Consider the following 19,530-nt stretch of genomic DNA (forward strand, 5'->3'; position numbering starts at 1 on the left):
TTTTTTGCTGCTGCTTCTGCTTTTGTACTGCATGTTTTTAAATATACAGTATGTATAGCTGTTGGGAATTGCAATGCTCTTTTGTGCAGCCATTTTTACCATAAAATGTTAAGACTTCAATTTGGGAATAGGATTAGTCACTTCTGCATGCCTAAGTTAAAAGTGATTAAAAAAAACATTATTCAGTTCTTCAACAACCCCCTAAAACTGTGCATCCCAATACAGTTGTGTACTTTTTTCCTCTGCCAAATATTGTCATGACTTCTTTTTGTTTTGTGTATCTGTTGCAGGTGCACTGTGTAACCCGTTTTTTTTTTGTTTTTTCTCTCTGGCCCGACTAGCACATTCCTTTTTACCTGTATGAGGTGTCTGGTAAGAAGGTCTGTCTCTCTTTCACAACAAACATGCCACAAGATTGTTTCTACCGCAAATCCAGACTCTATAATGTGGAACGCATTTCACTGCATGTCATTTGTACATTAACAAGAGTACAGTGCGTCCTTTTTTTTTTAAGGCCTCAGTGTTTATCGTATTGACGCGTCATTTCCACTTGCATCCGCTAGAGGGAGACAAATACAGGAATCCTACATGACTCGCTATTAATGGACCAAGTGTGCTACGGTTTTGTAATTTCCAAATTGGAAATGGAAATATAGCTTATATACAGAGTATGTATCACGTGATTAGATTGAGTTGAACAGAAAAATAGCAATTGTGGTTGAGCTTATGTTCACATTTCAAAGTTGTCTGACAAAAATCTGTTACTCGAGGAATAATTCAAACGACAGACAGACATCATGTACAAAAATAGATTTATTTGAATTCTTCTGTAGATGCAAAAAAAAAAAAAGTATTTACAACTGTGCTAACATAGCGACAAAATACATCATTTTTGTAATTGTGGACAAGTAAATCTCTGCAGACATACAAAAACATTTTATAATGTCTGCTTCCATTTAGAAAAACGTCATCATCAAAAGATTTGCTTCAGTCTGTTCCATAAATCCATCCTCTACCTGCAGAAGAGCATGTCCACCAGAAGCTCCAACAGGTCAGCTTGACCGATTACAGGCCGGAATAAAAGTTCGATGATTAAACTGGGCGTGATGCTTTGCAGCATGGACGCCGTGAGGAGGATGCGGGCGAAACGTTCCTGCCGCCTTGGATGGAGGAGCTGGACCACCTCGCTCAAGGCGTGCTGGGCTTCTTGTTGCAAGCCTTCGATGAATAGTGATGCCTTTAGGTCAGGGATGTCTGTTGAATGTAAAGACATTAAGCATCTCTTTTAAAAGACAGATAAGATCTGATTCGAACATACCTGGGTTAAATATCGTTGTCCCTTTAAGATACGCGTACTCCTTTGGACTCAAATCCAAGCTCCAGAACTTTCTGAGACAGGACTTGAGTTTGCTGACGCCAGCCATGGTGGGCTGTTCCTTCACGATCTCGTTTCCCCCTTCTCGCCGCAGAAGGATCTTCTTCAACATGCTGTCGGCCGGTACGTCCTCCACCTCAAAGTCCACATGCTCCTGAGCCAGACCCAGGATGAAGAGCGGCACCCAACAGTTTTTGAGGAGTATAAACTGGTCATTGGGTGGAAGCTGCTTGAAAGCAGGTAAGTTCTTCATGAAATGGACCGTTTTCACCAAAACCGACGAGGCTTCCTTGCAAATTTCTCTCGGCCTTTTCAAGCACACCGTTCGGCGTAGCTCACAAGTGCATCGGTGAGGTATCGAATTATAATCGCCGCTGTCATCGAGTTGACTGAGAATTTTGAAGAGGATAGGATTCAGAACTCTATCGCTGCAGCACTGGCATCGGTTATCCATCACGGAGAAGTTCTTCAGGAGTGAGGCGCCCTCGCCTCCGCCACGTCGGTATTTATAAGGCCGCCCGAATGGACCTTGACTTGTCAATACGCTCTCTGTGAAAAACAGCCATGTGCTCTGCCAGGTGACTGGTGGTATAACTCGGAGAAACTGATAAGATTTTCTCAATGAAAAAGAAGCTGGTGGAGTAACGTCGGAATATCAAGAGGGCTGGGCCTTATCTCGGGGTCCGTGTCATTAACCCAGGCCGTACCATGCTACCAAGGACTCCGAGGGTAATCAGGACCGGCTCTGATGGGTCATCTGCCAGATCATACTTGGCCAACAGAGCAGTGGGGCACTGACCCAGAAGTTAAGTACTCAGTATGATGTCATTTGTATATTTTTGGAATAGTTTGAGGACACCTTCGGAGACCTACAAACCAACCTTTAGTGGCAAATTTAATTTGGAATGGTCTCAAACCTGAAGCCCAGGGGACATTTGTGGCCCACAGGATGATATTTTGCAGTCCCCTATGTGAGATAAAAAAAAAAAAAGTGTTATTTTAATCACTACTACAGGCCAGGATCTAGTTATAATTAGTAGCTCCTAATAAATAAAAATAAGAACTTATAGAAAAATAAAATAATTAAAACATTATTTAAATAAAGCAAAAAATATTTCTTGATTTTAGTTCAAGTTAGAAACCCCCACTTGATATTAATTGGAATAAATTATCTGTTTTTTAGAGCAGAATCATGGTGCCTTACTGCCTTTTACTTAAAAATTATTTAAATGTCAATTTCTTCTTTGCATTAATTTGAAAATGCATCAATGATTAAACCTAAAGCCAAGACAATCCTTGTGTTAATGGCACACTTGTTCTGTTCTGAAGGGTGAAACAAATCAATTCAATCTAAGGAATTTCAATTTATGCTGTCACTTGGTGTTCCAGGTTGTACTTTTTTTTTTTTTTAAGGTAAGCCTATAATGTTATCTCCGCTGTGCCTGGCACGGAGGCTTGACGCTGATAAGAAGATTGCTTTATTATTATCCCAAATAAACAAACAACGCAATTTCAATGACTCGTTTTATGCTCCCCTCTCCCTGAACGGTCATCAAGGTAAAGGGATTTGTGCGTCTCAATGATTCTAGAAGGTATGTCGTGTTGCTTTTAGTTTCGGGCAGGAACGCATCCAGTGGGGGACCAGACAAGGCCTAAGTTGTTGTAGGAGGTTGAAAAGTTCTGACTAGATATAAATAAACGCATTTCGACAGATAGCTCAGGCTCTGGTTTGGCTTTATTTTCTTTCTTTTGTCCTCTAAATAAACCAGAAGCTAATGTGAAACTGGAGAATTAACACTTTTGGAGTCAAAGTCATTTCCTACTCTTAAAAAGTGTGATTAAAAGATTAAATATCATCCACCTCACCTTTGTTTGACATCATTAACCTCATCAGTCATTCCTCCAAAGATGTCTGAATCTTAATTATCAGCCTTAGACGATTCATTTGAAACAATGTGTGTCCACTAATAGTATACAATAAGATTGTCACTTGAATGGTTAAAAAAAATAATAATACAAAATTGTCCTCAATGTGTATTTTGAAATGCCCTATAATACACTCTTCAGTCATCGGTCTTGATGAAGCATGCTGACAATTGTAAATGCCTGTGATAAGACTGCTGTTTATAGACGTTGGGAGCAGGCAGAGACGGACACGGAGGACAGACGCTTATCTGCCGGGTGACTATAAAGTTGAAATAAAAATGTCCTTCATTCTATAAGTGGAGCAACTGTTGAAATCAGTGTGATTAAGGGAGTGGATATATTCATCTGAGACAATTACGCAATGGCTTTAATTGACTTTTCAATAAATATTAAGTTACTCCAAACAAGAATTGAAGCAGAAATAATACAATATAATTACATGTCATTGTTAATTTACTTTTTTTTTTCCCCCAGTGTGAAGGTTTGCCAATTTTCTCAGGTCAATGAACTCGTGAGTGCACGATGATGTGAACGCCGTGTCTGGTATTTGACACTTGACCTTGGCCTACTGTTGTAACAAAGGGTCATTTACTGGGCTCCATCCCCTTGAGGTCAGTAAGGCAAAGGGGAGTCATTTTCCCCCCAGCAAAGACTCTTCTGGATTGGGGGGGGGACAAATTACATTCTCTTGGTAATGACATTCTTACAGTAGAAGGCAAATGGTTTTTTTTTGGTCCGCTTATAGTTCTGGGATAGTTACACCTGACTCATCATATATGTTAGCATAGTTTTTTTCATTCAAATTGGTCTAGAATTTTAAATATATTGCACATAATGACTACATTTGGACTTCTGGAAGGCACGATGGTTGTGACTTATACACGAAGAGCGTAATGCGGTGTAAATGCTCTGTAGTGATGTCAGGGTCCAGACACATGAGTACAGTTTTACTGCCTATTACTATCAAAACACACCGATAAACTCTAAGGTGAAGGCCAAGCACAGTGTTAGCCTCTGGGTTAATGAACTCTTGTAGAATACATTTCTTGGCCATCTTTTTGAAAGACAAAAATGAAAAGTATATAAAAAATATTAAATTTACTTTTAACATAGTGTATTATTTTTATTGTTTTATTTGTTTTGTTTAGGAAGGGATAACATTTTCATTGGATCTTTTACTCTTCATCCTCAAATTTACACACAATTAAAAAAAATGTTGTGCAAGTTAAAAGAGGCATTAGCAATGAATAAGTTAATTTTTTTAAATTAGCCCCTCAAGTCTTGCAGTCTGTTCCCTTAAGAGCTCAAAGTGAACATGAAAACTACAAAAAAAAATTTAATACGTGGAGGACTGTGTTTAATGTTTACTAATCACTTTCTAAGTGCTCTCTTTAAAATAATTTTAAAAACCAATTTTTGACCGGACTGTGCTCTATCACATGCTCATGCGTCATATCCGGTTACAGGCGCCCTACACGGAAGTGTCGTCATTTCATTGGCGTGCATATAGTGATGTACATTCCAGTCCTTTTAAGTGAACTGAATCAGTTCACTCAAAAGATTCGTTCAAACGAATCGTTCAACGAATCAACACTAAAACAGAAGCGGGTGGGTCGCCAGTCTTCCAGTCGGCTGCATCAGATGAACACGCAACTTATGTAGCGACAACAGTAACGACGAAAGAGGTAAGTTACGACAATGTTTCTTAGTTATCATGTTAGCAACATAATTTGTAGTACTGCTTGGTTGCAATACAAAAGTGCAGTCCGCTAACTTTATGACATTTAACTTGATTATCCTCGACGAATGTTCGATCTCAAATGCTTGTGGAACAATGCAACTAGACTGTCTTTTGCTAAGTTTATTTTTTTGCCAAACTATTGTGGTATTTTTTAATTCTGGTATCATGCAATGTATATCTCACTAGTAAGCCTAAATGTAATCGGGTTGTGTTCGGGATTGTTTGGGGCTTGGTCCAGGAATGTAGACTCATTGGCACCAGACACATCTGGTTTCCATTAACAACTGTTAAGATATGCACCGTGTAGAAGTGGGGAGGCTGACTGGGGGGGTCATAGGTCATCCAACAGCCCCGTGTGTGCGGGGGTGTAAGTTTTAGGGCGAGAGTAGACAAAGGAACTCGACATCTTGGCTAGAGCGCGAGACACTTCTCTCTGACATGAGTTGAATAAAATCTTTCCCTAATCAGCCGTGTGTGTGACTGGATTTTTCCTTCCCCAAGCCAGCTACTTTTTCACTGTTTGTTTGGAAGACCAGCTGACCATCAACGAGAATTCACCACACTATCTAGCACAACTTTGTGTTGTAAGGCGCCCCGCTTTCTTTAGCATGTGTCTCTGTATGTTGCCCTAAAAGGCCAGGCCGGCGCGTGAGTTATGGACAAGGGGGGAGGGGGTTAGTTTCAGTATTGTATCGGTGCCTAGAATTTAGAAGGGCCAGTTGTCCGTGACCGGAAAAGAACTGAGCTGATGGCCTTTTATGGACGACGAAACAAAAAGTATACTGAGACTCAAACCACAGTGATAAGATCATCTGTCTCGCCAGCTTTAAAAGATGTGATGCCTGGCAGACGGGGAAAAAAATCAGCTAACATCTTTGCTTTTGGGCCACTCGAATATTTGGAGGAACTTCACGCTGACATCGGTTGAATAAAATCTTTTCCCAAACAGCCGCGTGTCACGGAGGTGTTCCTTCTCTGAGCCAGCCATCTTCCACCAAGTGTTTTTTGGAGACCAGCGGAGCAACAAAGACAATTCACCACACATGGTAGCTAAGTTTATTTTCTTGCCAAACGATCTAGCACGACACAAAATACGATTGTGTGAATACGGGATAACCTATATTCAATTACTTCAACAAATAGCTCGCTGGCCGCTGCCCGAAAGACACTTTTGTTAGCCAAACATTGTTGAACAAGTGTTGTTATTGCAGTGTGAAAATGTCTGCAAGGACCACAGCAAAGTACGTGGAGGAAAAGGACGGTACGCGTCGACGACAGGAACATCTATGCTTGCAGCCGAATGTTGTGTTGCGCACGGCAGGTTCGTACTCGTCTAGTTTCCATTATGAATCCTCTTCCGGTGTTTATTTTTAGTACTATTCTATTCATATTATGTGTGATAGGCAGATTGAAAAAATCCTTGTATAGTTTTGACCGGTTTCTCTTCAATTGTAACTTGTCTTGTTTTTGCAGACATCAGTGAAGCTCTTCGTCCTAAGCAGCAGGAGCCAGAGCACACGTGCATTAAAGAGGAGGAGGTGCGCAAAGAGGTCCACCACATGAATGAACAAATGGTGCAGAAGATTCTTTGCATCGTAAAAGAGGAGAAAGAGCCAGAGCGGCCTTGTATTACAGAGGAGGATGTGGGCAAAGACGTCCACCACTTGAATGAACAAATGGTGCAGAAGTTTCTTTGCACCATAAAAGAGGAGGAAGAGCCGGAGCGACTTTGTATTAAAAAGGAGGGAGAAGACTCCTGTGACATTAAAGAAGAGGAGGAGGATATCTTCGAGATGCTATCGGCTGGTGTTCCTGTGAAGAGTTTAGATGAGGGTCAACATGAGGTGAGCAAAGGCGTGGAGTCTCCAAGCTGCAGATCAAGTCAACAAATGACTCGAGAAGATGATGGAGACCACTGTGGAGGATCACAAGCAGCTCAGCCATTAGATAGTGAAGATGTGACAAGAACCCACACTGGTGAGAAACCCTTTTCATGCTCAGTTTGTGGCCAAATATTCTCTGGCCAGGGAACTTTAAGAAGCCACACAAGACTCCACACTGGCGAGAAACCCTTTTCATGCTCGATTTGTGGCCAAACATTCAGTAGGAAGCAAAGCTTACAAAGACACACCCAAACCCACACTGGCGAGAAACCTTTTTCATGCTCGGTTTGTGGCCAAAAATTTGCTCAGAGGGACCATTTAAGAAGTCACACAAGAACCCACACTGGTGAGAAACCCTTTTCATGCTCAGTTTGTGGGAAAAGATTTACTCGAAGTGGAAGTTTAAAAACGCACACGAGAACCCACACTGGTGAGAAACCTTTTTCATGCTCAGTTTGTGGCCAAATATTTTCATTGAAGGGAGCTCTAACAATTCACACAAGAACCCACACTGGTGAGAAACCTTTTTCATGCTCAGTTTGTGGCCGAACATTTGCTCAGAGGCACCATTTAAAAGCTCACACAAGAACCCACACTGGTGAGAAACCTTATTCATGCTCAGTTTGTGGCAAAACATTTTCAGGGAAGAGAAACTTAGAAATCCATACAAGAATCCACACTAGTGAGAAACATGTTCCATGCTCAGTTTGTGGCAAAAAATTTGCTCAGAGGCACCATTTAAAATGTCACACAAGAATCCACACCGGCGAGAAACCTTTTTCATGCTCAGTTTGTGGCAGAAAATTTTCAGTGAAGAGAGCTCTAACAATTCACACAAGAAGCCACACTGGTGAGAAACCTTTTTCATGCTCAGTTTGTGGCCGAACATTTGCTCAGAGGCACCATTTAAAAAGTCACACAAGAACCCACACTGGTGAGAAACCCTTTTCATGCTCAGTTTGTGGGCAAACATTCTCTGAGCGGGGCACTTTAAAAAAGCACACAAGAATCCACACTGGCGAGAACTCTTATTCATGCTCAGTTTGTGGCAAAACATTTTCAGTGAAGAGAGCTCTAACAATTCACGCAAGAAGCCACACTGGTGAGAAACCTTTTTCATGCTCAGTTTGTGGCAGAAAATTTGCTCAGAGGCGCCATTTAAAAGGTCATTCAAGAATCCACATCGGCGAGAAACCTTTTTCATGCTCAGTTTGTGGCAAAACATTTTCAGTGAAGCGCGATCTAACAATTCACACAAGAAGCCACACTGGCGAGAAACCTTTTTCATGTTCAGATTGTGGCCAAAAATTTGCTCGGAGGCAACATTTAAAACGTCACACAAGAAGCCACACTGGCGAGAAACCTTTTTCGTGCTCAGTTTGTGGCCAGAGATTTGCTCGGAGGGAAGAATTAAAAAGTCACACGAGAACCCACACTGGCGAGAAACCTTTTTCGTGCTCAGTTTGTGGCCAAAAATTTGCTTGGAGGGAACATTTAAAAGGTCACACAAGAACCCACACTGGCGAGAAACCTTTTTCGTGCTCAGTTTGTGGCCAAAAGTTCACTAGGAAGCAAAACTTATCAAGACACACCCAAACCCACACTGGCGAGAAACCTTTTTCGTGCTCAGTTTGTGGCCAAAAATTCTCTGAGAGGGTAAGTTTAATCAGGCACACAGGAGCCCACACCTAACCCTGTTGCCTGCTCAGTCACTTGTCAAAGAGTCTCTATTGAGAATTCTGAGTGTCTCTGGGAGATGAGCAATGATGCATGAAGTTCTCACCTTCTATTTGAGCAGACTTTGAGTTTATGCATCAGTTATAATTCTATTCTAGTATGTAGCTTTTGATGGAGATGCTGAACTCCTTTCCTTTACTACAGTGAGAAGTTCATGTTTTAGTTTTAGTAATGCATTTGAAAATATAGTTAACCAGCCTCGGGATGAGAATCGTTCTGTATTTGTCATTATAATTGATGTTTCTTTTGGTTGTGGTTTTTAACTGCAATTTGTTTTAATTCATATTCAGGACAAGTTGCTGAGTTTTTAATAGTGTCTGTCTAGGGTTTTGTATTCTTCAGCCTTTCATGTTCATGTGGAGCAATAAAATGAAAAAATAAATAGTGTTGGATGTCCCCCATTTTTCTTCAACCGTTTTTTTTTTTGTTGCCTTGCCTTGCTCATAACACTTTAAATTGTTCTTGAGATGCATTAAGACATTTCATTAAAGAGCTGTTTACTTCACAGTACTTATATTGAAGGCTATGAAGGTGAGAGATGAAGATGGCATCTGGAATTGTTCCTGGTGGGTCCTTTTTTAATTTCATGCAAATACACACTGTTATAAAACACATTTCATTGTCACAATTGTCTTTATTTTTCAAATGACAAAATAACCACATATAAGCCATTCAGGCAGATGTGAACAACTCTAAAAACACAAATTCTGCCTTTCATATCTGAAGAGTCAGATAACATTGAACAAACTGTTTGAAATACTTTACATTTTTACACTTTACTTTACACGATTGTGAGTGATGTGAGTCACCCCGCTCACTCTTTGTTTGATCTTCTGCCCTCCGGGAAGAGGTATAGGAGCCTGCGCTCCCGCACCACCAGACTCACCAACAGCTTCGATCTCCAGGCTGTTAAGATCCTGAACTCTCTCTCTCTCCCCCCTTCTGCGTAGCGTCCTGTACTTTTGCGCTATGCTTACTGTCTGCTGTATGCACACTGGCTCCGTTTTGCTACTCTTATTTATTGTGTTATTTGTTTATTTATTATTTATTCATCACTCTTATTATTTATTGTTCGTGCCTTCTTGTTTTTGTTTTATGTCGTTTACTTGTATGTCTATTATGTACTATGTCTCGTCACCGTGGGATAGAGGAAACGTAATTTCGGTTTCTTTGTGTGTCATGTGAAGAGGTTGACAATAAAGCAGACTTTGACTTTTATTATGTGTCTCGTCAGATTTAAAAGATGCAATGCCTGGCAGACGGGGGGGGGGGGAAAAGCAGTTAACATCTTTGCTTTTGGGCCACTCGAATATTTGGAGGAACTTCACTCAGCGGAGCAACGAAGACAATTCCCCACACATGGTAGCTACCACAATGCCAACTTTATGATATTTAGCTTGATTATCCTCGACGAATGTTCGATCTCAAATGATTGTGGAACAATGCAACTAGACTGTCTTTTGCTAAGTTTATTTTCTTGCCAAACGATCTAGCACAACGCAAAATATTACTGTGTAAATACGGGATAAACTATATTCAATTACTTCAACAAATAGCTCGCTGGCCACTGCCCAAAAGACACTTTTGTTAGCCAAACATCGTTGAACAAGTGTTGTTATTGCAGTGTGAAAATGTCTGCAAGGACCACAGCAAAGTACGTGGAGGGAAAGGACCGTACGCGTCGACGACAGGAACATCTTTGCTTGCAGCCGAATGTTGTGTTGCGCACGGCAGGTTCGTACACGTCGACCGTTTTTTTCCATGTATAATGCGCAAAATCTAACTAATTTACTGTCCTAAAATCTGGGGTGTGCATTATACAGGGGTACAAAAATTATTATTTTATTTTATTTTATTTAAATCCTGATATGATACGGAGGGCGCCATTACAGATGCGCTTTCTTCTCTGCTGTTCACTTCAAACACGCTCCATACGAACACAATGCTCTCGTATCATACGCTTGCTCGATCACCTGCTCGTTTGCTGTCACAATGTACCCTACACAAATCCGAAACATTTCTTCGCTATCGAGTTTGCTAGCGCATGCGCAGTGATACTGACCGGCAGAATAACATCCGGTTGTTCCCAAAGATGGTCTTTTTTCTGAAATAATTTTACGTTTACGGACTTAAGTAGGAGTCCAAATTTGGGTGCGTATTATACATGGGTACAGGATTTCTTCCAGCATCAACATGCCATTTTTAGGGTGCGTATTATACAAGGGGGCGCATTATACATGAAAAAAAAACCCGGTAGTTTCCATTATGAATCCTCTTCCAGTGTTTATTTTTAGTACTATTCTATTCATATCATGTGTGATAGGCAGATCGAAAAAAATCCTTGTATAGTTTTGACCGGTTTCTTTGTAACTGTAACTTATGTGCTTGTCTTGTTTTTGCAGACATCAGTGAAACTATTTGTCCTAAGCAGCAGGAGCCAGAGCGCACGTGCGTTAAAGAGGAAGCTGTGCGCAAAGAGGTCCACCACGTGAATGAAGAAATGGTGCAGAAGTTTCTTTGCACCATAAAAGAGGAGGAAGAGCCGGAGCGACTTTGTATTAAAAAGGAGGGAGAAGACTCCTGTGACATTAAAGAAGAGGAGGAGGATATCTTCGAGATGCTATCGGCTGGTGTTCCTGTGAAGAGTTTAGATGAGGGTCAACATGAGGTGAGCAAAGGCGTGGAGTCTCCAAGCTGCAGCTCAAGTCAACAAATGACTCGAGAAGATGATGGAGACCACTGTGGAGGATCACAAGCAGCTCAGCCATTAGATAGTGATGATGTGACGAAAAACTTTTCCTGCTCAGATTGTGGCCAAAGATTTGCTCAGAGGGGACATTTAAAAAGGCACACAAGAATCCACACTGGCGAGAAACCTTTTTCATGCTCAATTTGTGGCAAAACATTCAGTGACAAGGAAACCTTAAAACGTCACACAAGAGTCCACACTGGAGAGAAACCTTTTTCATGCTCAGATTGTGGCCAGCGATTCCGTTATAGGGCAGGCTTAAAATATCATACAAGAATCCACACTGGCGAGAAACCTTTTTCGTGCTCAGTTTGTGGCCAAAAATTTGCTTCAAGTGGAAGTTTAAAAAGTCACACGAGAACCCACACTGGCGAGAAACCTTTTTCGTGCTCAGTTTGTGGCCAAAAATTTGCTCGGAAGGAACCTTTAAAAAGTCACACAAGAACCCACACTGGCGAGAAACCTTTTTCGTGCTCAGTTTGTGGCCAAAGATTCTCTGAGAGGAGACATTTCAAAAGGCACACAAGAATCCACACCTAACCCTGTTGCCTGCTCAGTCACTTGTCAAAGAGTCTCTATTGAGAATTCTGAGTGTCTCTGGGAGATGAGCAATGATGCATGAAGTTCTCACCTTCTATTTGAGCAGACTTTGAGTTTATGCATCAGTGATAATTCTATTCTAGTATGTAGCTTTTGATTGAGATGCAGAACTCTTTTCCTTTACTACAGTGAGAAGTTCATATTTTAGTTTTAGTAATGCATTTGAAAATATAGTTAACCAGCCTCGGGATGCGAATTGTTCTGTATTTGTCATTATAATTGATGTTTCTTTTGGTTGTGGTTTTTAACCGCAATTTGTTCAATTCATATTCAGGACAAGTTGCTGTTTTTTTTAATTCTTCAGCCTTTCATATTCATGTGGAGCAATAAAATGAAAAAATAAATAGTGTTGGATATCCCCCATTTTTCTTCAACCGTTTTTTTGTTGTTGTTGCCTTGCCTTGCTCATAACTCTTTAAATTGTTCTTGACATGCATTAACACATTTCATTAAAGAGTTGTTTACTTCACAGTACTCATATTGAAGGCTATGAAGGTGAGAGATGAAGATGGCATGTGGAATTGTTCCTGGTGGGTCCCCATTCAATAATGGGAGGACCCTCAGGGGTTCCAGGACCTCATACATCTCCCATCAATCATAGTTTTGGGGAGAAGACCTAGGCTGCATATATAATCAGGGCCAACCCAAGCTCTGCCGCAAGTGTGGATAGCATGGGCTCCTTGCAGAAGCGTGTGAGCAAATCAGTCATCTCTAAAGATTCGTTCAAACGAATCGGTCACTGAAAACATTCGTTCTTTTCAACGACTCGTTCACGTACGAGCCAACACTCAAAGAAAAACATGGCCGACTGTCAGGGCGTCTTCTTAGTTATTAGCAACATCCCCACCGCTTTTCACTCGTCGGACCTCCGGAATTATTTCAGTCAGTTCATAGAGAGCGGTGGCTTCATTTGTTTTCATTACCGCCATCGACCAGAGGTGCATCGGGAGCCTCAAACGTGCGGGGGCAGCGAGGAGGACGGCGAGAAGTCGTCTGCTAGCGACCTAGCACCAGCGTCGGCTAATAACAATTGCAGTAAAAAGACGAAACAGTCGACCAAAACCTGTTGTTGTGTCGTTATGGTCCACAACGAACACGCCGACAGATTCGTCAGGATGTACGCAGGAAACCACTGGATCGACTTCAAGGGCAATTGGCTGTCCAGAAGATGTGTCATTAAAAGAGTTAAGGTATCACAACACAATGGTAAGTTCGTCTTGTTTTCCCCAAATATTTCAATTCAGAATTACAAATAATCGTTAGTATGATTCATTGCATGTCTAACTCTCACTAGTGTACACACTACAAACTACCAAAACAATGCGCATATTTTTACAATGATGCAATTTTCCTATGTAAGTACTATTTTGGTACTACAAAGATCCCTCGCTACTTCGCGTTTCACTCCATTGCGTTTTTTTCCCCAATAAAAAACAACAACATTCAGAATTCAAAATAAAACTTCTAAATTGAGTTAACATGTGTCTAACCTTTAGGACAATGTTGTATTGCTCCAAATGTTCGTTTACATTCCTTTAGAAGTCCGTTTTCGCGTGTTAGCCTGATCGCGAATTAGCATCTTTCCGCTAACTCGTTAGCCTGCCCAGTACTTCTTGTTGGTGACCGTACTTTGCGGATTTCACTTATCGTGGGTGGTTTTTGGAACCAGTTATCCGCAATAAACAAAGGATTACTGTATAATTTATTTTACTGACAAACATTTCACCCCCCCAGATGATAATCAGTTCCCGTACAAGACGAGGTTTGAACAGCGACATCGGATATCCCAAACTGAACACTTCACCCCATCTGACCTCAAGACCTTATCTGAGCTCAATCCACCCGCTCTGATGCAGAATGGCAATGTGGGCACGTCAGTCAAAGTCTTCCTACAGCTCATCCAGTCGTGTCGGCTGCCTCCCCGCCTTATTCGCAAATTGGGCCTCAAGTTCCCCAAGACTGGCTCCAACCGTCGCTACGGCAACGTGCCTTTCCAGTACCAGGAAACCTCCACGCTACCTGCCACAGAAGAGACTGTTTTAACAGCCGCTGGCCACGAAATATGCGGGCCGGGCATATTACCGGCTCGAATGTCGGCAAGCAGACAGTTGGAGGACCACTGCGAGACAATTGAGAATGATGAGCCACAAGCAGAAGAGGAGGAGGATGTGCAGTCAAATGCAGATGATGTAAGATCAGGACTTTAGAATTTTTGTAGATTAAAAATCTAAAGTCTATTTTGCAGTGCTGGTTAACTTTCAATTTAATTTCAAATTAGAACAATATGGGCAAGTGCCGTTCATTACTAATCTATTTTGGTTGCAGGACGACGATTGCTGCGAGGAGTGGGAGCGTCATGAAGCATTGCACGAGGACGTTACGAGCCAAGAGCGAAGCAAAGAAAGGCTATTTGAAGAAGAAATTGAGTTGAAGTGGGAAAAAGGTGGCTCGGGATTAGTGTTCTATACCGATGCCCAGTACTGGCAGGAAGAGGAAGGAGGTAAACACAACAGTGCTGATGTCTCAAATTATATACACACCAACCTATTTTTTTTCTTTACATCAATCCATTATTTTTGCTCTGCTCACGATATTTTCTTTGTCCTCAAAAAAAAACTTATTGCAGTGTGAGTCTTCTGTTTCATCAAGCTTGTTCTTTATTATACTGCCCTCTGATGGCTAAGACTCAAACACCAATCACGCAACACCCATTGAATTAAGCACCAACTGTTTAATTCTTTAAACTTTGTGTAATTTCTGTCTTTTGTGCACCTTTTTCAGATTTTGACGAGCAAACGGCAGATGATTGGGATGTTGACATGAGCATCTACTATGATAAAGGTATTGCGTAACTTTTTTTTTTTTACCTTAATGATGCAAATAATCCCAAAATGTATTTAACCTTCACTCTTGACATAATTTCTGAAACTGGTGTTATCTTTTTTTTTACAGATGGAGGTGACATGGATGCCCGGGACTACGTCCGGATGCGACTGGAGAAAAGGCTTCGGGACGGTCTTGAAGATGGAGCCGGCCATAATCAGGCCATTGGCAGTTTTGAGAGGTTCACTAAGGTACGAAATTAATTTAAAATACACATTTGTTCACTGTGGAATTTTCTGTTTGACTCGTTTTTACTGTTTGGTTAGGGATTTGGCCGCCGCGTAATGGAAAAGCAAGGGTGGAAGGACGGCGAAGGCTTGGGAAGCAGTCAAGTTGGGATTCCGGACGCACTGGAGAATGAAGGCAAACATCCACACTGCAAACGAGGGTTTGGGTGAGTTTCAAACTAAAAATAGGTGAATGATTTTCTTGTTTACATATCATCGTACTCATCGTGATGCTGTTTATTCCACAGATATCATGGTGAAAAGTTACTCCCGCATCTTGGTAAAAGGAGCAAAAAAGATTTCCACATAAGTACGGTCTATGATAAACCCAAAGACGTTGATATGGGGGACACTCTGCTTAGACGACAACAAAACAACAGCATGAAGTACAGAGGCTGGCAGCCTGGGGGCAGTGTTGGGCCACGAAGATGACAAAAAAACTTTGATGACGTAAATGCTGGAAGAATTCAGTCGTTTCATCATTTCGTAATTGGCTCAATTTCATAACCATGACACATTAAAATTGAGTAAACGCTTGTTTTACTATGTTTTATTTTTGTATTATTTTATTATTTCCAAAAAGGATTAAAAGAAAAAAATGCGATATGTCAACATTTTTTAAAATGAAAACAATTTGTATTTTTCTACATTTATTAGGTGTTGTAATGAACTCTGTTGTATGTCCGATCTATTAAAATTATTGTGTTAAAACCAGAATATGTATTTTATTTAACTCAATCTTATAATAATAAATCTAATTGGAAAGATTGCGTCGTCAAACGCTTTTATTTTGAAACTCCTACATTTAGGTGACCCGGATGTATTAGATTATAGCGTGGCGGCTAGTTGCTCGCAACGCGAATACTGTCAATAGTAAGCAGCACTACTTTGCCCTTAAACTCGTTTTTACTCCTTTTGAATTTCGCAACTTCAGTACCGGCTTGTTTTACTACTTTATCGGTGTTTACAGCGTATCTGAATTATTCATGCCGGTTTACATTTGACTGGTTAGTGCTTGTTGATTCGCATTACCCCCACGCGTCTAATGTTTTGCGTCTGCTTTTTACTATACATAATGTAACAATAAAATACAGGGAAGACACTTTTAACCAGATCACCGGGCCTGACCTAATTTGATGCAAAGAAAAGTTTTTTTTTCTCTCCTCGGACGGCACTAGTGTTTTGCTACAGCATGTCTGCGCACAAAGGAGAAACGCTCCGATTCGGCCAGGTGGTGATCGGACCACCGGGTTCGGGTAAAACCACATACTGCCAGGCCATGCAGGAGTTCCTCACCCATCTCGGACGCAAGGTAGCTGTGGTGAACATGGACCCGGCCAATGATGGACTACCGTACACTTGTGCCGTGGACATCTCCGAGCTTGTCACTTTGGATGATGTCATGGATGGCTTGAAACTGGGACCCAATGGCGGGCTCCTTTATTGCATGGAGTATGTGGAGGCCAACCTGGACTGGTTGCAGGATAAACTGAAGCAGAACCCGGATTGTTACTTCTTGTTTGATTGTCCTGGGCAGGTGGAGCTCTACACACATCAGAATTCGGTGAAAAACATATTCTCGCAATTGGGAAAGTGGAATTTTAGGGTGAGTGCATTCAACCTCCCTTGATCATTTTTTTTGTGCCAGTGATTTATAGTAACAGGAAGAATCGATTGGAAAATATTTTTTGTAACAATCTTGTCTGCTGATGGTATCTAAAGTCATTAAATGTAGATCTTTTTTGTTTTCAGCTAACATGTGTGCACCTCGTGGACTCTCACTACTGTGCCGATCCAGCCAAATTCATCTCTGTGCTGTGCACTTCACTGTCCACCATGTTGCATGTGGAGCTCCCTCATGTGAACATCCTCTCCAAGATGGACCTAATCGAACATTATGGGAAACTTGGTAGGGCTATCCCAGGTTAACTGCAAAACATTTTTAATTAATTGAAGACTCCAACTATTTGTGTGAGACATTTTTGTTTTCCACAAAATGGTGCGCAGTCTACTTTCTCATTTAATGTCTTTATTTGTTGACCAGCATTCAACCTGGACTACTACACTGAAGTCATGGACCTGACGTATCTTCTTGATCATCTGGCGGCAGATCCTTTCTTCAAAAAATTTCGCCGTTTAAACGAAAAGCTGGCAGAGGTCATTCAAGATTACAGCCTTGTCTCGTTTGTGTCTCTCAATGTTCAGGTATTTATACCCCAGTAAGTTCTAGTGATATATTTTTTGAGAAAAATGCTGTTATTGTGATTTATACAAGAGGTGCCACAATATTTACATTATTTAAATTGAATAAAAGTACAAAAGTAGATCTTTCTTAGTCTGTAGATATTTCTTCAAATCAACAAATACAAAAAAAAATCCACTAATTAATGAAAAACATGACTAACATTTAAGTATGAAAAAAATAAACGCGGCTGCTGAAATTTTAGTCCACAGTGCTTGAGATACGCGACACCGGAATTACACGCTGCTTTTCCGAGAATGATTGTTACCATGGTAACCGCTGTTATCCAGCTCGGTAACTTTTAAAACAAAACAAAACCTGCTTTTAACTTTAGGTCGGATGGTTACTACAGTAACACTCTCGGACTGGTCCCCGTCTACTCGGGTGTCAGTCGGTCATTTTCTCCCCACCTACTTAAAGTTGAGACGTCTGCGCTCTGTAAATGCAGGACAAAGAAAGCATGATGCGGGTCTTGCGGGCAGTGGACAAAGCCAACGGTTGCTGCTTTGGAGACCTGGAGGAGAGGAATCTTCAGGCCATGATGTCAGCTGCCGTAGGGGCAGACTTTGAGTTTGCCTCGTATCCTTTTCTAGCAGCTCTGGTGACTCAACGCTGACTCATGTTGCTTATTGAACCACCACCATTTACGGGAGTGGTTGAAAAGCTGACTGTACTTCCATCTTCATGAGCGGAAATGTTTGAACAAAAGAGTTAGCCTTAACAGCGGACTTTCCAGCACTCTAGGAGTTCAAGAGCGGTACCTTGAAACCAGCGAGAAGACCGTGGAGGAGGAATTGATGGATATTTGAAGAGAGGAATACGAAATGATGCCCGCTCATAACCTTAATGGAAGAAGTAGATGAACACAGGAATGACATTTGAAGGACATGCTAAAAACATGTTTTATTTAGATATTCTGCTTTGTTGAAATGTTTATACAATGCACTGGGGATGCTTCGTGAGAAAGTGAATGTCCTTTGGGGATTGCATGTGCGCTTTCCTCCAGCGGGTGGCAGCCGACGTGCTCCCAAAACCGAGGAGTCTGCTCGCTGAAGATCCGTTCCAGATTTTCCCTCCAGCCGGAGGAGAAAAATTAAGTCAGGCGGGGAGAGGAAGCCACATTAAATCTGTGTTTCTGCACAACTGGCCCTGTGTCTGCTCTTTGGGATGGAAGACCCTCAAACTCTCCTTTTACTCTTTCCACCACTGTTGTTGTAATCGTGTTATAACACACCCTCCTTGAAATTCTTAAAACCGTTTATAATTTAAATAAAGTATTCAATGCGTCATCAAAGTAAAGCTAAATAAATCCTAAAATAATTTGTGTTGATTATTTATCACCTCCAGTCATCCATGCATTGATGAGGGGGTGTGTCAGGCACAATGTTAAATTGTGTTCCCATGTTTGCACATGTGATCAACTATGCCTCCTCATTGGTACCTCCTGCCCCCCCCCTTCCTCCCTTAAGCCCCCTACAGGAAGATGTGTGTCTATGAGATAGAGGAAGAGTTTTGAAGTAACAAATGGAATTCCAAATAAATGAAAACAATTTGATCATGCCCGTGTTTCATCCGTTTAATCAGCAGCTAGCAGCCTTCTGCACACGCACACACTTCTCATCACACCCCTCCCCTGCTGCTCTCTGCGTTTCATGGATGCCACAGTCTTTGCTTTCACTGAAGATAGAAAAGGAAAAAAACAAAAGTGTCATGTTTTTCTGTACTTTTTCAAAGTGTCCACGCTTGCACTAACACCCTCCCCTCAATCCCTCTCAGACAGGCTGCTAGATAAGGTCTGGCTGACTGTTGGTTCAATGTTATTGGGGTGAGAGCTGCAGCCTTGCCTGCTCCCATCCCCCACTGCACAGCACTGAGACAGAGAGGGGAGGAGGGAGGGAGGGAAAAGAGGGAATGTGCATTGCTAGTCTATTGCTGCAAGGCTTCCTCCTTCTGCTGTGTGGGTTGCATTAATACAGCAAAAAAGCATAAACCCCAATACGTTAAAAAGAAAAAGAAACCATTCATATATGTATGTGGTGAGTCAAACACGTGGAGACCCCACAGATGATCATTTTCAACAATGTCGATGATGTGTGATCTGTTTAAAGTTGCACATAACTTGTATGAGCATAAAGTGTTCTCTGGTGTAATGCAATATATTCGAGTA

The 19,530-nt window shown here is 41.4% G+C and overlaps 5 protein-coding genes across 5 annotated transcripts; 4 read left to right on the plus strand and 1 right to left on the minus strand.

Annotated features, from left to right (window-relative positions):
• Positions 1-1,012: 1,012 nt before the first annotated feature.
• Positions 1,013-1,829, minus strand: nr0b2a (nuclear receptor subfamily 0, group B, member 2a). The gene is made up of 2 exons (XM_061288891.1): positions 1,319-1,829; positions 1,013-1,254 (listed from the first exon to the last, which is right to left on the minus strand). Exons 1-2 carry the CDS (start codon positions 1,827-1,829, stop codon positions 1,013-1,015), a joined length of 753 nt encoding a protein of 250 aa, XP_061144875.1.
• A 3,000-nt stretch (positions 1,830-4,829) lies between these two features.
• On the plus strand, positions 4,830-9,058 carry LOC133160734 (oocyte zinc finger protein XlCOF6-like). The gene is made up of 4 exons (XM_061288725.1): positions 4,830-4,986; positions 5,992-6,088; positions 6,254-6,363; positions 6,516-9,058. Exons 3-4 carry the CDS (start codon positions 6,261-6,263, stop codon positions 8,615-8,617), a joined length of 2,205 nt encoding a protein of 734 aa, XP_061144709.1. The 5' UTR covers positions 4,830-4,986; positions 5,992-6,088; positions 6,254-6,260; the 3' UTR covers positions 8,618-9,058.
• Positions 9,059-9,286: 228 nt separating this feature from the next.
• On the plus strand, positions 9,287-12,340 carry LOC133160810 (oocyte zinc finger protein XlCOF19-like). The gene is made up of 3 exons (XM_061288869.1): positions 9,287-10,024; positions 10,287-10,396; positions 11,065-12,340. The coding sequence occupies exons 2-3, from the start codon at positions 10,294-10,296 to the stop codon at positions 11,949-11,951; spliced, it is 990 nt and encodes a 329-aa protein (XP_061144853.1). The 5' UTR covers positions 9,287-10,024; positions 10,287-10,293; the 3' UTR covers positions 11,952-12,340.
• Positions 12,341-12,794: 454 nt separating this feature from the next.
• gpatch3 (G patch domain containing 3) lies at positions 12,795-15,838 on the plus strand. Its single transcript, XM_061288777.1, has 7 exons — positions 12,795-13,217; positions 13,746-14,200; positions 14,337-14,511; positions 14,793-14,852; positions 14,964-15,085; positions 15,161-15,288; positions 15,370-15,838. Exons 1-7 carry the CDS (start codon positions 12,812-12,814, stop codon positions 15,551-15,553), a joined length of 1,530 nt encoding a protein of 509 aa, XP_061144761.1. The 5' UTR covers positions 12,795-12,811; the 3' UTR covers positions 15,554-15,838.
• Positions 15,839-15,942: 104 nt separating this feature from the next.
• gpn2 (GPN-loop GTPase 2) lies at positions 15,943-18,506 on the plus strand. The gene is made up of 5 exons (XM_061288878.1): positions 15,943-16,727; positions 16,874-17,030; positions 17,166-17,326; positions 17,812-17,942; positions 18,100-18,506. Exons 1-5 carry the CDS (start codon positions 16,314-16,316, stop codon positions 18,170-18,172), a joined length of 936 nt encoding a protein of 311 aa, XP_061144862.1. The 5' UTR covers positions 15,943-16,313; the 3' UTR covers positions 18,173-18,506.
• The last annotated feature ends 1,024 nt before the right edge of the window (positions 18,507-19,530 follow it).

The sequence above is a fragment of the Syngnathus typhle genome, linkage group LG10, assembly GCF_033458585.1.
Source record: "Syngnathus typhle isolate RoL2023-S1 ecotype Sweden linkage group LG10, RoL_Styp_1.0, whole genome shotgun sequence".
Classification (NCBI taxonomy): domain Eukaryota; kingdom Metazoa; phylum Chordata; class Actinopteri; order Syngnathiformes; family Syngnathidae; genus Syngnathus; species Syngnathus typhle.